The 17,606-nt window shown below is 46.9% G+C and overlaps 1 protein-coding gene across 4 annotated transcripts in view; it reads left to right on the forward strand.

Annotated features, from left to right (window-relative positions):
• The first annotated feature begins 5,157 nt into the window (after positions 1-5,157).
• Positions 5,158-17,606, forward strand: part of RBM12 (RNA binding motif protein 12) — a 49,514-nt gene continuing 37,065 nt past the window's right edge. Inside the window, exons 1-3 of one of the 4 annotated variants that reach the window (XM_054173649.1) lie at positions 5,158-5,273; positions 7,970-8,052; positions 12,400-15,049. In XM_054173649.1, the coding sequence (XP_054029624.1) occupies positions 12,422-15,049 (2,628 nt within the window). In that variant the 5' untranslated portion in view covers positions 5,158-5,273; positions 7,970-8,052; positions 12,400-12,421. Of the gene's footprint in view, positions 5,274-7,969; positions 8,053-12,399; positions 16,193-17,606 lie in introns of those variants that run through there. The other 3 variants (XM_054173646.1, XM_054173648.1, XM_054173647.1) reach the window with 3 other exon arrangements.

Genomic DNA, 17,606 nt, shown 5'->3' on the forward strand with positions numbered 1-17,606 from the left:
CCTTCATTTACTTCCTGTCATAGAATGGCTCAGGTTGGAAGGGGCCTCAGAGATCATCTACTCCAACCCTCCTGCCATGGGCAGGGACACCTCTGTACTAGACTTGGTTGCTCAAGCCCTCATACAGCCTGGCCTTAAACACCTCCAGGAAGAAGATACCCACAACCTCCCTGGGCAACCTGTTCCACTGTCTCACCACTGAAGAATTTCCTAAGCTCCAGTCTAACCCTGCTCCCCCTCAGCTTCAAACCTTTCCCCCTTGTCCTGTTGCTGGGCACCCTTCCCAGCTCTCCTGTAGGATCCTTTCAGCTGTTGGAAAGCAGCTCTAGGGTCCTCCTGCAGTCTTCTCCTCTCCAGACGGAAGACCCCCAGCCCCTCTCAGCCTGTCCTCATAGCAGAGGTGCTCCAGCCTTTGGATCATCCTTGTGGCCCTCCTCTGGACTCACTCCAATAGTTCCATGTCCTTATGATGGGGACACCAGAACAGGACAGAGTTTTTGAGGTGGGGGTCTCACAAGACCAGAATCAAGTCAACCCTTGGCTTTTGAGGAGTTCTTTCTCAAACTTGCTGCCTGATCTACTTTGACAAAAGCTCAAATGGTGATTGAGAAAAGGGAGCTCCAGATGTGATGATGCTGCAGTACAGAATTCTGATGGAACACAAATTGTGCTTGCAGGGAACATGCAGGGAAGCTTACTCACACTCCAAACAAGCATCTTGGGAAAAACTTCCAGAACAAGGTGAGGACAAATCTCCAGTGGAGATGCTTTTGCCCATGATGCAAGGAAGTAGCAGCAGGGATGAGCAACTGGCTGTCCACCACTGAATGCAGCTGAAGCATTTTGTATGGGGCAGTAAACTTTGGGAGGAGAATATTTTCAGGTGGAACTGCCAGTAACTCAGAAGTAAGGGAGATGTGGAGGCCTGTGGCATGGGAGGGGTGTTGGTGATTCATTGCAGCCATCTGCAGGGCAGTCAATGAATAAAACAGGATGAGGATACCAGGAGGGTGAAGATTTAGTGCCACTGTTTTGCAAGTGTCATAGAGATTGAACCAGTGTGACAAGGAGGAGTAAGAGAAACGTTCAGTAGTGCGAGACGGTTAGGTAATACACAAGGGGAGCAACACATTCTGATGGGTGGATTTTACCATTTCTAAACACTGATAGAGGATATCAACCACACAAATCTTGGATTATGCAGAGGGAGACATTCACTTGTTGCAGATTTGAGATGATGAAGAGGGCCAGTTGACAGACTCACAAACAGTGTTATACAGCCAGCCATAAACTTTACTGGGGACTGTTTTTTTAATCAGACATGAACTTAAAGACTATTGCTCACAACAAAATGCCACCTCCTAGGTTCCATCTTCCAGCTGTCTGACAAGACAAGCCCATCAGTTGTTCTGCTGTGCTGTCAGTCATGGCCAAACTGTTCTCAAATTGCTAACAAGGGTGCCCCGTGCTTTGACATCAAACAGTTACCTGAGGCTGAGAGCTGGCCAAAGAGCTGTTCTCCAGGGATTGAGTCTCAACCACCTCCCTGGGCAACCTGCTGCAGTGTTCCAGCAGCCTCCTGCTGCAGAACTTGTTCCTCACATCCAATCTCAATCTGCTCTGCTCTAGCTTGAAGCCATTGCCCCTGGGCCTGTCCCTGCAGGCCTTTGCAAACAGTCCCTCTTCAGCCTTCTTGTAGCCCCTTCAGGTACTGGAAGGTCGCTATTAGGTTTCCCTGGAGCCTTCTCTTCCCCAGGCTCAACACCCCCAGCTCCCTCAGCCTGGCCTTGTAGTAGAGGTGCTCCAAGCCCCTGATTATTTTTGTAGGCAAGGACTAAGAATGAGTTACTCTGAGCTCTGCCTTTACAACACCTAACTGATGCAGTGAGAACTGCTTCTGTTAGTTTTGAGTGAATTAAATGCTCTCTCCCCATGAAAATGTGGGTATGGTTGAGATAGCAGCTGGAAACCCATGGAGGTGGTCAGTGTCACTGGCATCTTTTCCAGACCTTGCTGCATCACAAACCAGAATGCTTGAGGTGCAAGAACACATATGGGTCTGCAGCAGCTCTCCAGGACATCAAGACTTGCTCTGCAGTGTGCCTTCATGGAGTCAGGACAGACAACAGTTTAGAGACCTACTAAATATTATGTGGTTTGGTCCTCATTTTGTGTGTGCAGGTCCACACAATAACCTTCACAAGTCTCTTCACGAGCTGTCAGCAACAGAAAGGAACACGGTGACATTGTACAGGGGCTTTGTTTTCTTCTGGCCTGGGACACTCTACTGCTGCCCTTTTGTTATCCTACACTTTCTTCCTGCTGCAGGGTGCTGGTGTAGCACAAATAGCACTGCAGAGTGAGGCCCTGAGTTGCAGGTGCTCCTGCTACCCTTCACATATTGTGCTGAGCTGCTGCTCTGGGCTGTATTGAGGGCTGCATGCTAACAACTGACCCTGTCTCGTGTCACTCAGGCTAGACAAAGGTGCATTAGTGGATGCTACCTAGGGCAATTGAGGAGTGATGTCTAAGCAGATGGCATGCTTAGCAGGACAAGACCTAGACACAAGGTTGACAGAATATGGTTTGTCTGCTGTGCTCTGGTTAGTTCATTGACCTATTCTATTTCATAGTTATTTATTTACCTCATTTATTTCATAAATACCAAATAATACCAAACAGAGTACAAAATCTGTAATCCCAGGGCTAACAGGGAGAAGACAAAGTGTAGGCTGTTTTTTGAGAGGGTACAAGGGTGGTAAAGGACAATTTGGAGTAGAAAGAAGGGATATACAGAGGGGAAAAAAAATCATGTCCTGGTCTGCATCAAAAATGTAACCAGCAGGAAGAGGGAGATGATTCTTCCCTGTACTCTGCTTTGGTGAGATCCCACCTGCAGGGCTGGGGCACCTCCCTTAGGGGGACAGGCTGAAAGAGTTGGGGTTTCCAGCCAGTGGAAGAGAAGGTTCTGGGGAGACCTTAGAGCATCCTTCCAGTACCTGAAGGAGGCCACAGGAGAGCTGGGGAGGGACTTTTTACAAGGGCTGGGGGTGATACGATGAGAGCGAATCATCGAATTGTGGAACCATCCTGGCTGGAAAGCACCGGAATAGACTGAAGAAGGAGGAGGATAAATTCAGACTGGAGATTATGAAGAAATTCTTGACAGTGAGGGTAGGAAGAGACTGGAACAGGTTGCCCAGGGAGGTTGTGGATGGCCCCTCCCTGGAGGTTTTCAAGGGCCTTGAGCAACCTGTTCCAGTGGTGTGAGCAGAAAATGAAACAAATGAGGTAAATAAATAAATATGAGATAGAATAGGTCAATGAACTAACCAGAGCACAACAGACAAACCACCATTGTTAGCTTGTTTCTTTAAGATAACACATCTGGAAAGGGAATATCTCTGTGGGCCTCAGACAAGGAGATGAAGAATGCTGTAAAGAAGGGCAATAAACTGTGAAGTCAGCAGTGTTACTGAAGATAAGAAAGCACAGACTCTTCCAGACAGCTAAGACTTTCACTAGTGAGTCCATACCTCTCTGAGCATGCAGGAACCTTAGGGTTGGCTAGCAAGCAGAGTGATAAAGAGCACTGGAGCATCAGAGGGGGAAGCAGTCAGGGGAATTCTTCTTGAAGACCCTTCCCCAAAATTCACCAGAGGCTGGGAATGTGCCTGTGGAAAAGAGATTTGCATAATTAGCATGAGCTCCAAAATGATGACACTATTAATGATTCCTGGGAAAAGCAATGACTGTGCACTAATGTGTGTTTTATAGGACTGGATCCAAACCTGCTTGGGAGGCAGGGAATTTGTGGAGTGACTCGTTCCCATAAATACCTTTTGACTCCCTAAAACCTTCACACTGGTTGTAGGGAGTTTGACTCCGAGTTTTGTTGGTAATGGTGGGAGGTGTCCCTGCCTGTGGCAGGGGGGGTTGGAATGAGATGGTCTTTAAGGTCCTTTCCAACCCAACCCACTCTATGAATCTATGACATTTCGAACTGTTGTGGGTTTGAGGCCAGACTCTGAGCCCTAGGCCAGATCTCATCTCTGGACAGCACACCCATCACACCTTTGAGCCCTGGTTTCTATTAAGCACTGAAAAACAACCAAGTAAACTGCTGAACAAACCTGCTGGAAATTGTTTGTGACATGAGGCGAGGATTGGTTGTCATTTGTTTCTTGCAGTGTATCTTCGTGGCAATGCCAGTGAGGAGCAGTGTGAGCAACCTGGCAGTGCAGGCCTGGAGCCTGACATGGTGGTAGGCTATGCTCAGCCTAAGTGCAGAGCCAGCTAGCAGTGTAGCAGAACAATGCTGTGTGCCTGCAGCATGTAACTAAAGCAGGGCACTGGTAGCTGTAAACATGGAGAACTATCTGGGGGTAACAGGACCTGCACCAGCAGCCCCCCGTGTCGCCAGCAGTGTGACCAACAATCGATAACAGCACGACGTGGGGTCACTCGTGGGAACCAATGAAGCTATGCCAACGAGGCTCTCCGAGTTTATGTAAGTTGTAGAAGTTCCCTTAACACACACTTCACTTTCCTTCCTTTGCTATACTATGCTCACTATGGCCGCACTATAGTTGTGCAATACTGGAACAATAAAGCAACAATACTCGATCACATTGGTCGTCTGTATTGACTCCAGTCCCCGTCGCCAACATATCATGACAGGGTTTTTTCCACTGAAAAGGTCTGCTGCTGCAGTCCTGTGTTACTGCAGCAGCAACAGCATCTCCTGAGAGATTCCTGGCTGCTCCTCAGCTCAGGATGTGCTCCAGGGATTTGTACTGCACCCGTGTTTAGTCAAGCGAAGGATAAATCTAGCAAGGGGCAGCTACGCACAAGCCGGCACCAACCCAGGGTAAACTGAGCTGTGCTATAATTCTAACACCTGGTCGTAAGTGCAAGTGTCCTCCCGCTTCTGGTGCTGGCCGGAAGCGCAGTGCCTGCCCTCGAGTGCCCGCTCCGCAGCACCAGGCCTCGCTCAGCCGCCCATTCCTTCCCCTGCGCCGCGCGACTCCCGCGGCCCGGGCTCCCCTCACGCGCCCCTCGTAGCCGCGAGCGGAGGCGCGGCGCACGCGCCGCCCGTCCCTGGTGCGGCCCCGCCCCCTCGGCCCGCCCTGCCCAGGCCCCGCCCCTCCCCGGCGGCGGAGCGAGGCGGCCATTTTGTGGCGCTGCGCGGGCGGTGGCGCTGGCTTGGCGTGGAGCGGGGCCCGGGGCGGGTCGGCTCCATTCTAACCCTTTTTCCCCGTACAGATTCCTCGGTAAGAGCGCGGCGGCGCCTGGATGGCCGCGCCGCCTGCCCTTCCTCGCGCTGCGGGCCCGCGGCGAGGCGAGTTTTGGGGGGGAGGCCGGGCGGGTGCGGCGGGCACGCATCCCCGCGCACAAAGGGCCGAGCCGGGCGGTGCCTCCCGCGCTGTGGGCTCGGGACGCCGAGCAGGGGCTGCTCCTGCCTCGCCGCGGCCTGGCGCGCTGTGGCCGGGGGTTCTGGGCCGCGGGGCAGCGCTCGCCCGCTCTCTCTCGCCGCGCCTCCGCCCGCGCCCCGCGGAGCTGCGCGGCCGGCGCGGGCAGGTGAGTATGTGCGAGCCGAGCGCAGGCGCCGAGGGCCCGGCCGGCGGGGGCGGCCGAGTGACCTTACGGCGGCGCCGGAGCGCGGAGGCTCTGCAGGCGGCAGCCGGGGCTGGGCGGGCGCGGGTGGCGATACGGGGGTCGCGCAGCTCGGGCGCGGCGCCTCGCGGGCCCCCGGTGGTGGAGGAGCGGCGGGACCACGGGAGTTGTGCGTCCGGCGGGTGCCGCGGCCCGGACTCGTGGTCGGTGCCGCGGCCCTGCGGCGCGGAGGCAGCCGCGTGGGGCAGGACCCGTGGGCGCTCGTCTGGTCGCCGGCGGCTGCTTGTTGCCCGGCCCCTGGGGCAGGCGCTCCGCACTTTGCGGCAAGGAGGGCCCCTGGTGCTTGCGGCACCGCCACCGCCCGCCTTGGCCACGCTGTAAACGGCAGCGAAGTTGCCGTGCGGTAATGTAGCGACCCTCTCGGCTAATAAACACCAGCCAAACAAAACCCAAAACTGAAAAAGCCAAAGCCGTCCCAAAACGCAGTAGTGCTGAAGAGGGTCCCAGCATTCAGCAGGCTTCTGTGTGAGCTTTCTTTCGTTACGAACTCTTGGCTCTGGTTTTACTCGATGTATCCATTCTTAGCGATTTCGATGTGACGGAGTTAGGGAGGAAATTCGTCAGATTGTTTCCTTGGTGGACTTGAAGGTAGTTGCATTGGTTGTTTCGTGTGCAGTTGCACGGTGGCCCTTTCTGTATCGCTGGTAGGGCGTGCTGGGGAGTCGCAAGAAGTCCTAGAGGTGTGGCGTCCGCGTTGTGTGGGAGCACCTTGTGCCCGGCCGGTATTTGCTGAATTAATAACGCTCTTGGACACCGGGTTGGTTGGAAAGGACGTCTTTACGTGCGAGACTGATGGATGGCTTTCGTTGAAGTAGAGAAAATGGAGACTTAAAACCAGCAGTAGGTGGTATTTGGTGGAAGGGTTACACAGTGGAGTCCTGCACCTTTTTTGAAGCATACTGCTTGGTTTTGTTTGTGTTGTTTCACATTACAGCATATTGGGTTAGCCCACTGCAGATCTTCCGCTTGTGCTCAGTGCTCTGAAGAGGAACATAAGCAACACCATGGTTGCTGTCTTGGAAATATTTGAAATTATTTGGGGCTTTCTTCCAAATGGGAAGTTCTGTGTGCATGAAGAATTTATCTGCTTCTTGAAGCAGGTGGCGTGTCGGTGTTTTTTTGTTTTCCTTTTAATGAAACTGTTCCAGGTGATTATATTCTCTCCTGCATTGTAAACCACTGTTTGACACTGTTAGATATGAAAGTATATAGTTGAGCCTTTCCAATAATAGGATTGCTTGCTTCTCCTAAAGGTCTTTTCCTCAATGCTCTTGCCATTTCAATAAGTGTAAAGAGTGTAGTTGTATTTGTCTTTTCAGCCTGCTGTTAATGTCCTGGAAGATCTGTGAACATCTGCTTGCTTTTATTTCCTTTGTAGGAGACTTCGTAGGTGGTGTGGTAGTGCTTCTTTCTCCAAATTCACTTTGTCGGTGATGCTTATAACTGGAAACAGCTTGTTTGAGTTGAGTAAGGAGGCAGCAGTTATCTGTGCTTAGTGTGATTAATTCCTGGGTAGTTTCTCAGAGCACCACAATTCTAGTATGAGGTGGTCTGCTGAGCAGTGGAAGAGCAAAGATTTTTTTCATCCCATTAAATACAAAATACGTATGTTCACACTTCAAATGTTTGGCAAATGTTGAGCTGTGGATCTCAGGAAGACAATTTTTGTACAGGACTGAAGAAACACAGGTGCTAGGTACGGGTTTGGATAATGAGATGAGATTACAACTGTGAACGCTGCATCTCTCCGCTCAGTGCGGGTGGCTGCCTACAGGTGGCTGTGAAAGGTCACTTAGTGCCACTGGTTTGTGTGACTCCTGAAGGATTCTGCATGTGCTGCTCTAGGTTTCTGAGGCTTCTGAGCTGTGGCTTGTGTTGCTCTTTTGAGTAAGAAAACGTGCAGTTGGAGGAAGGAATATATCGATGGAGCAAGGGGTTGTTACAATTCAGTTCTCAAGTGTTTCAATCTTCTTTCCTTTGAAGGAATGATTTGGTCACCCCTTGGTGATGGCAGAAGTCTGAAAGGTTCTTTGAATGCTTTCTGGTTGTTTTTCTCTATTTGTGGCAGGCATATTCTTGTCTTCAAACCTTACAAAAAACTGCAGTGCAATCACTGACAAGCCATACAGAGAGAAGGTGGTAGAAAATGCATCTTCCTCTTGTGGTGGTTTTATGTAGCAGTGCTTTGTGGTTGTTGCAGGTTTGAACTTTCTGTATACACAGTTCTTTGTGGACTGTTACTGCTGTTGTGTTGCCTGCATTGATTTTTGCCTCCATTTATTCTTTATTGCAGTCTAAAAGTTGGTTTTAATTGGTTGCCCACAGGATTGGCTTGGCTTCTGCTACTTGTTAAGAAAAAAACATCTGTCTTTGCAGGTAAGAGCCTTTGAATTGAAGACTTCTTTATGTGCATATTGAGTATGTCTTAAGAAATATTTGAAGCTTTGGGAATCTTTAACTACATACATTTTGACCCAAGTGGTTTTTCTACCAATTTAATCTCTTTCTGTGACTCCCACTGGTGGTGGTGATTCTGGCAGCCTTGTAAACAAGAGTCCTGCCAAACACATGCTTTGTTATTTCATCAGCACGTGGTAGTCTGGAACACTCTCCCAGTTATTTTGCACCCTTAGAAAACGTAGCTTTTTCGCAGGCCACAGGTCTGCATGTTTCCAGCTACTGAAGTTTAGAAGTGCACAGCAATAGTTTCTAACTGGGGTTTTGCAGTATTTAAAAGGATCAGATAAACCCAAATTAGCATAGAGTTTGATTTTGGCCTATTTTTGTTATGGGGTTGGAAAAGAAGGCAAAACTGTAGTCTGCAGTTACAACTTTTGCTGGTCTGTCTCAGCCTGCATACTTAAAAGTCTTTCTGTGACACCGGTGTTATTCCAGTTCTTAGCCTTTGTTCAAGGGCTGCCAAATAGAGAGTGTGTGCTGCATGGATATTGTACTTGGTGATCCCCAGGGACTATGTTGTATCTTCTGAATGTCTCTTAATTCGAAAATGGTGTATGTCTGAAAAGGGTAATCTGATCCCTTTATCAATTTATGCATGTCTCAAATTCTCCTTACTTGCGAGCATGTGGATGGAAGAAGTCATATTGTCATCTTGTACACTTTTCCCAGTGCAACATCGTTTTGAAAGAGGTCACTGGTGAGCTGTGTAAAGGTGCCGTGAGGGCTCATCGGATGAGTTGGATCAGGTTGATTGTCAGCAGGCCTTTACTGTCCCATTGGATCTTGGTTTGTTCATATTGCAGCTCTAGGTTTTTGTGCCTCTGGCCTCTCCAGAAGTATGCTGAACACACACACACAATGACAACCAAACCCACTTCTGCCTTGAAGTACCTTTTTGTATAGAGAGGGCGGAGTGGGTAGCCTGAGAACACCTCCTGCTGCCCAACAAAAAGCTTTCAGTGCCCACTCGATGGGCATGTAACTGTTGTGTGTCTGGAGGGAATGCTGCCTCTCTGTATGTTGATCTCTCATAATTGAATGGTGAAGTACTTGAGTGGGCTTTGCCTTTTCATTGGTTAGAAAATTGGGGTGTATGTGGTATCTCCCAAGTGTGTTTTGGGGGGAAAAAAAAGTGCTTAGAAATGTGAAACCTGGCCCTCCTGGTCCTGATGATTTTTCTTTAGATAATATATAAAGCTCTGAAATCCTGAAAAAGTTGAAGCAGTTACATCATGGTAAAATAGTTTTGTTTTGGTCAAAAGTATTTGATGGAGTAAAATCCTTAAAATAGCTTTTATTCCTACCATCCTGCTGTTAACTCTTGCTTAATAGCAAGCATTTGCTTAATACCACGCATGGAATTCACTGCGCTAAAGTCACTGCAGCCAGTTTTTCTAGTGTCTTCTATGCTAAGCAGCTGTTTGGGGTTTTTGGTTGGTAGTGAATTAATGAACATAAATAGACTATTTAGTAACAAAATCACAGAATCCCTCAGCATTTAGAGTGAAGTTTTGTCTTTAGTGCATGACTGAAGCACTTGGGTTATCCCAGATGTTATGTAAATGTTCAGGTGCTGGAACTCTTAAATTCTTTTGTGAACCCTAGCTGTTAATTTGTCTTCTGGGCTAGATTATTGGAATCCCCAGTAGCTGCAGCTACCTAGGAGGTGTCAGTTCTTACAAAGAATACATGATCTGAATCAAGAGACCTGGACAGAAAAACCTTCTCTAGTTGTCTTTGGTCAACTCATGGCTGTACCAGATCGTCATTGCTCTTGCAGTAGTAAGGAGACAAAAAGTAGTCTCCCATTGAGCACAAGAAACTCCCCATGTTGAACTCCTGATGTGCACCAATTTCTGAAATTCATTTCTTTGTGTAATAGGTAATAGAGAAAATACAAACCTCCCAGCAAAATTTGTTGCTAGGATTTTAATTTTCAAAGCACAGGTGCAAGCCCAGAGATGTTTGCTTCCCTTGTGATCGTCTGTGAAAAGCAGTCCTGTAGTGTTAGGGAGTAAAAGCAGGTCTCCCCATCCCCTTCAGTATGGCTTCCTTTAAGTAGGCAGACTTTGTTTTAACTTTAGTTTCCGTGGTTGCCATCAATGGTAGGCAAATTTTAACATCCCTCTATAGTTATTGAGGAAAGCTGCAGTTTGCAAGCAGTGCAGAGAGTCTGGCAGTGTCAGTGTATGCAGTGCACAGAATGGTTTTCTCACAGGGGCCAGTTACTTTGCTGTTGGAAAATAACTGGGTGATGAGCTCTGTTCTGAAGTTGAATTTGTGTCGCTCTAAGGCAGATACAAGGTGATGCTTTCATTATCTTGTTATGGAGATGGAAAGTTGTTCTGAAACTTCAGAACTGCCTGATGTTTAGTCTGCTGACCTTTCTGTTGCTCTCATCCTTGGTGGAGCAGGGTTTCTTTTAGTGCTGTGTGCACCCAGCTGTTTCGGTTGGGTTCCCCTCCCTGCCTCCCAGACTTCCCATATTTGACTTAGAAGCCACAGTTTCTCTTTCACAGAGATGCTGTGAGGAATTGGGTGTTCATTCTCTGTAGACAGAGCAGCAGAGCTACTTGGTGTCAGTGGGCTCGTCTGCTGTTCCCTTGGAGAAAGGTCCTCTGATGTCAGGTGGATGCAGACCAGTGCCTTGTCATACCCCAGTATGTACCCTGAGTTCAATAGTGTAACTGAAGGGGTTAGCTGTGATTTATTGGGCAACAAAACAAAATACTGAAGTACCCATTTGAGTGATAGGAAGTTCTACCATGCAAACAGAAGATTTGTTCAGGTGTTTTCTTTGAAGAGGAATCTTGTTGTCATGAAGTCATTTATCCCTATGCGATGCAGTTCAGCGGTTTGATAGCAGCTTTCCCTAGTAGCTAAGCATATGTTCAAGGCATGTCTACCCTGAAGACCTGGGCAGGTAAATGAAGATGACTCAAAGATTTGGCAGTCTGCTGAGCTACGCTGCTGGCCTGAACGTGAAATGCTGGGAGATGACTACTGGTCTGTCACAGCTTTTGTATCCAGCCAGAAGTCTTTGGGACGCTGCCTGCATTGTGTGGTTCTGATTGCACTTATATTTGTGTGAGTAGTGCGAGCATTGGAGGCCTTCCATGGAGATACTGCCCTGGCTTGCTTTTAGGAAGTTTGAGATAAAGTGGCTTAGGTGAAACAAGGTGCTGCTGCTGCTGGTGTAGGATGAGAGGCTGGCTTCTGAACTGATGAACTGTGCTAGAATTAATACAGTACATTCAGTCTTGACTGAAGGCTTGTCAAGAATAAGTCAGAATTGTCTAGTTTTGTGTTCACCTTGAACTTGCAACATCAGGCTCTTCTTGACAGTTACCTTGTACCTGTCCTACAGATCTCCTATTTCAGAATCGATCTAAGCTTCCACAGTCTCTGCTGCAGAGTTAAAAGTAACTTGCTTGTGCCTGAGATGGAAGGTATAATATTAGAGTATCTGCAACCATTAAAATATTATACCTTGGTTTTGAAAGTTGCAAAGGCCATACATGTAGCTGGAATATGCATGGATGTCAGTCTAAGTTTAGATGAGGTGTGTGAGACCACAAAATGTTTGAGGCTAGTTTGTAACAGCTCACTTCAGGGTCACCTAGATGTCTTGCCTTTGCTAGGAGAAAAATAGAAGATAAGTATGACTTAGGTGGTCCCTGTCAGTAGGACTCGCATGACATCTTGATGCTAATTGTTTGTAAGGGGGTTTTGTTTGTAACCAGCCCACTTTGTTCCTAGCCATCTTCACCTGTCAGGAGAGAATTCCTCCCCAAGTGAAAGAGAACTGTTTATTTCCTGTAGGTGTGCTGAATTTTTCACAATTGCTTTGTGAGGTACAGTGGATACCATATCAGCGTCTGGCAGATCTTGTTTCCTTGGCTAAAATACTCATTTTGTGTTAAGTTCCATTATATATTTAACTACTGCTATAATAGTTCTGATTTTTGCTGTTCCTTAGGTGTAGTGGATTTTTATTATTTCTTTACTGACGCTGGTGGGTCTTAGTTTAACAGTTCCCCTAGGAATTTCTAGTGCAAAATGTATACCGATTGTGCTGGGAGATGTTTAATGCTTCAGTCTGTATGAAGTAAACATGAACAAGGAACTCGGAATATAAACATGCTTAATCTTTCAAGATGTCGTTAGGTGTGTGTAAACAAATGCAGTAGATGGTGTCTGTAGGTAATTGCATGGTGTCACAAACAGTAGTCTGACATGGCCGTTGCCTTTTCTCATCTGCAGGTGTGTGTTGTTTCAGCGCAGCATGGCTGTGGTCATCCGCTTGCAAGGTCTCCCGATTGTGGCGGGGACCATGGACATTCGCCACTTCTTCTCTGGATTGACCATTCCTGATGGGGGCGTGCATATTGTAGGGGGTGAACTGGGTGAGGCTTTCATCGTTTTTGCCACTGATGAAGATGCCAGGCTTGGTATGATGCGCACAGGTGGTACCATTAAAGGGTCAAAAGTAACGCTATTGCTGAGCAGTAAAACTGAAATGCAGAACATGATAGAACTCAGTCGCAGGCGTTTCGAAACTGCCAATCTAGATATGCCACCAGCAAATGCTAGCAGGTCAGGACCCCCACCTAGTTCTGGAATGAGTGGAAGGGTTAACTTACCTACTACTGTACCTAACTTTAATAATCCTTCTCCTAGTGTAGTGACTGCTTCCACTACTGTCCACGAAAGCAATAAAAACATACCCACATTTTCTACTGCCAGTATGGGGACTGCACCTCCAAATCTTGGGAGTACCTTTGGTAGCCCAACATTTAGCTCAACTATACCTAGCACTGCGTCTGCAATGAACACAGTACCTCCTCCTCCAATCCCTCCTATCCCAGCTATGCCATCTTTGCCACCAATGCCTTCTATTCCCCCAATACCTGTTCCACCTCCTGTACCCACTCTGCCTCCCGTTCCTCCGGTTCCTCCGATACCCCCTGTGCCCCCTGTACCTCCAATGACACCTATGCCTCCCATGTCAGGAATGCCTCCTATGAATCCTCCACCCGTAGCACCTTTACCCACTGGAATGAATGGGTCTGGAGCAGCAGTGAATATGAACAGCGGCTTGAATCCATTGTTCATTGGTCCCATGAATCCTGTAAATCCTATCCAGATGAATTCTCAAAGTACTGTCAAGCCGATTCCAATCAATCCAGATGACTTGTATGTCAGCGTTCATGGAATGCCCTTTTCTGCAACAGAATCTGACGTGAAAGACTTTTTCCTTGGGCTCCGTGTGGATGCAGTCCATATGCTGAAGGATCATGTAGGTCGCAATAATGGAAACGGACTAGTTAAGTTTTTTTCTCCTCAAGATACGTTTGAAGCACTGAAGCGAAACAGAATGCTGATGATTCAGCGCTATGTTGAAGTTAGTCCTGCAACAGAGAGACAGTGGGTGGCTGCTGGAGGCCACATAACTTTCAAGCAAACGATGGGTCCCTCCGGGCAGTCACACCCTCCTCCCCAAGCGCATTCTAGGTCCAAGTCTCCAGGTGGACAGAAAAGGTCAAGGTCAAGATCTCCCCACGAGCAGGGTTTCTGTGTTCATTTGAAAGGTCTTCCCTTTGAATCAGAAAACAAACATGTGATAGATTTTTTTAAAAAGCTGGATATAGTTGAAGACAGCATTTATATAGCTTATGGACCTAATGGGAAGGCCATTGGGGAGGGCTTTGTGGAGTTCAGGAATGAAGCTGATTATAAAGCAGCTTTGTGCCATCATAAGCAGTACATAGGGAACCGCTTCATTCAAGTTCACCCAATCACTAAGAAGGCAATGCTAGAAAAAATAGACCTGATCCGAAAGAGACTGCAGAATTTCAGCTATGACCAGAGGGAAATCCTCATGAGCGCTGAGGGAGAGCCAGGCCCACCAAAGCTGTGTGCACATATATCCAATATTCCCTACAACATAACAAAGTTGGAAATCCTGCAGTTTCTAGAGGGACTGGCAGTAGAAGAAAGCTCTGTGCAGATTCTTGTTGATAATAATGGGCAAGGTTTAGGACAGGCACTGGTGCAGTTCAAAGCTGAAGATGATGCTCGTAAGGCGGAGCGCTTGCACCGTAAAAAGCTGAACGGAAGAGATGTTGTTTTGCGGTTGGTAACTGTAGAAGAAATGAGGGACATTGAGAGAAACCCTCCGGCTCAAGGGAAGAAGATACTGAAAATCCCGCTGCCGGGAAGCGCGCCTGTGCCGGGGGCGCCGGGCGCTGGCGGGGATGAGCATGCCTTCCTGGGGGCAAATGCCAAAGACGCAAACAATGGTCCTCCCTTTAATTTCCCCGGTAACTTCAGCGGGTCTGGCACGTTTGGTCCCCCTCTCCCGCCGCCCGGGATAGGCGGCTTTCCCGATTCCCGACCGGGACTACCTACAGTTGCAACTAGTGGCTTACCTGGTGCAGGTATTGAAGTCCCAGGTTTTGCAGGGGGTCCTGGTAATTTGAGTGGACCAGCAGGTTTTGCAGGGGGTCCTCAGAGTTTTGGTAATGGTCCTGGCAGTTTAAGTGGCCCACCTGCCTTTGGTGCTGGCCCTCCAGGAATTGCTGGTGGTCTTGGACATTTAAGTGGGCCTCCAGGGTTTGGACCTGGACCAGGAAATATACATATTGGTGGACCTCCAGGTTTTGGAACAGGGTCTGGGAAGCCAGGACCCACTGTCATTAAAGTGCAGAATATGCCCTTTACTGTTTCGGTGGATGAAATTTTGGATTTCTTTTATGGTTACCAAGTGATCCCTGGTTCAGTGTGCTTAAAATACAACGAAAAAGGCATGCCCACTGGAGAAGCAATGGTTGCATTTGAGTCTCGTGATGAAGCTATGGCAGCTGTTGTGGATTTAAATGACAGGCCTATAGGCTCCAGGAAAGTAAAACTTGTTTTAGGGTAGCTGTTAATACAAAGTAGTTGTAGAATAGATGTTCATAGTGCTGTGATAAATGCATCTGAATTGGTTTTCTATAGTATATCCAGGATAGAACCTGTGGGTTGTTTCCATGGTAACGCAGCTGGGCTTTGCCAGAGCACTGGGTGAGCTTGCATTTGAAACGCTGCGAGCAGAGATGTGCAGTGGATGTTTCCGTACCAGTATGTGGAGCAGCTGTTCTGACTCCTTGTGGGAGTGTGGTCACTATACCGGACACAGTACTTATCAAGGGGTCTGGCTTGGTTTTTACGTAGCCTTGGAGAAGGGAAATGAAGTCAGCGAAGCTCTTCAGTGAGTGCTCTTGCAAGCCATTGTAAAATAGACAGCTACTTCTGGGTTTGGTTAAAAGCTGGCTGAATTTGCTTTGTTTAAAGTCCTGATTTTACTTTGCAACTGAATGACTTCTCAGTGTACACAGATTAATTGTTTTGTGTATGTATCTTTATTTTTTTCCAAGACACTTACTGTACGAACAGTTGAATTATGCCCATTGCTGATGTGTCTACCAAACTAATTCCTATGAGTATGAGCAGAATCATTCTGTAAAGTTCAAGCTGTTCTTTGTGGAATAACCTTTAGTTATTTATATATTGCAATTATAACTGTGCAGAATAAGACTTTTGCCACAAGTATAGCTGACCTCAAACATTACCATATGAGTTTTATAGTTCACTTGAAAAAAATTGGAGTAGAAGTAACAACTTGAAAATGCTCATTTCTGTTTAAGTAGCGTGATTTGTTAGGCTGACATGAATCAGTTGGGATAGGAGCTTTGACATTAGTTGGACATTGATGTTGTATTTCTTCTGTCTCTCAAACTCCTTACATAGTCTCTAAGAGAACCAAAGCGGTGATGATTAGAAGATTGGAGTCCAGCTAAAGTTTTAAATTAGTTTATATGTGAAAGGAACTTTTCTGTTTTCAGCAGCTCTGTTGTGAATTATTGCTGTGGGTGAATTCAGAGATGAAATTTCTTTCTCTCAAAAACTTGAAAATACTGAGTTTCTATTTTTGCAATAAAGTGCTGTTGCATTTGAAGTCTGTAAAGAGTTGCCATTTTCTTTGCTGTGCAGTAAAAGCTTCCATGGGGAAAACAAACAAACAAAAAAAAGAATTGGAAAGGAAGTAACTACACAAGTGAAAAGTAGAATGTTTTTGGGTCATCCTTGCTTGGCTTATGATAAATTTTGAGGCTTGGGCATTGCCTGAAAAAATCCTGCTGTTCCCGGCAAATCATTGTACTTAAACATAGTAAACACAAAACCGTTTGGGGTTTTTGGACAAAGACGACCAGTGCCTGTTCATGGAACACTGAAGTGTACGGTCAGGCAAAATGGAGAGGTGCAAGTGGCAACAGTTTTATTCACGTGGTGTGTAGGAGAGATTTGCAAACCTGTGCAGCGCTGCATCCCGAGCGGATTTCCCAGTAGAGGAATGTGTGGAAGGATTGTACAAAGGTGTGCTCCAATAAAGAGGTGGTCGCGTTCCATGGATGCTTCTGTAACTCGTTAGCCTAACTTTGTTTTGACGGATTACTAGGTGGTCCCAACTTTGGAAAAGTCATGTGATTTGTATATACTGCTTAAAACTAAGCCTCCTGTTAATAAAACTGTCTCTGAAGCTTCATGTTACGTGTTTCAACGGTCTTTGGGAGTAATGTGTCAACAGCAGATCTTGCTTTCTTTTCATTTCCCCCCCCCCCCCCCTTCTTTTCTTCTTTTTCTTTTTGTTCCCTTTGAAAGTCTGAAGTACTCTTGATGATGCCAGAAAGATGTGTGATTAGGAGTCAAGCCTTGCAGTTTATTTTTGAAAATTTTGCTCTTTGTTTTTTTTTTTTTCTTTAAACAACTTTTATTAAAGTTTCATACTATTATTGGAGTTACTTGGGTGCTTGTTTCTTCGTGTTTCACATTAGAATAAAATGATTGAAAAGGAAAACTTGGCTTCGTTGTTCACAGACTTGATTGAAGATGCTGGCATGTGATGATTTGCAGAAACTGGTCATAACTTCCAAGTTTAAATAAATCACAACAGTGCCTGCCTCGTTGTGAAATGTAATTAAATTACAGGTGTCTGGAATTAGATCCACAGTTCTGGGTTGCTGTCCTCTTGATTTCACATTTTGATCCTCCGGGTAAGGGCGCCAGGGCTCTTAGTGCTTGTGTCAGCCACGGCGTCCGCTGCGAAACATGCTTGTGTGCCTGGGCTGTCTCAAACGGCAGGTTTGGCTTGGAAATCTTTCATTCTCTGGTTCTTGATTTTCTGTATGGCCTGTGATTAAATGCTTATCTTAAAAAAAAAAAAGTGCAAGCCAATACAAAAAGCCATTGGCGTTGGGACCACTGACATGCAAGGAATAGTGAAGCGGAGGATTTGGGGTGGGGAAGGAGTTCTTCATTTTACTGAACAGTTGATGCTTCCTATCTTTGAGCATAAACTGGTAATTACTGAGTTGGTAAATATTGCCTCTTCCTCAAGAGTAGGCTCTTGGAAAAAATAGGATGTTGTA

Source organism: Dryobates pubescens, chromosome 26, assembly GCF_014839835.1.
Source record: "Dryobates pubescens isolate bDryPub1 chromosome 26, bDryPub1.pri, whole genome shotgun sequence".
Classification (NCBI taxonomy): Eukaryota; Metazoa; Chordata; class Aves; order Piciformes; family Picidae; genus Dryobates; species Dryobates pubescens.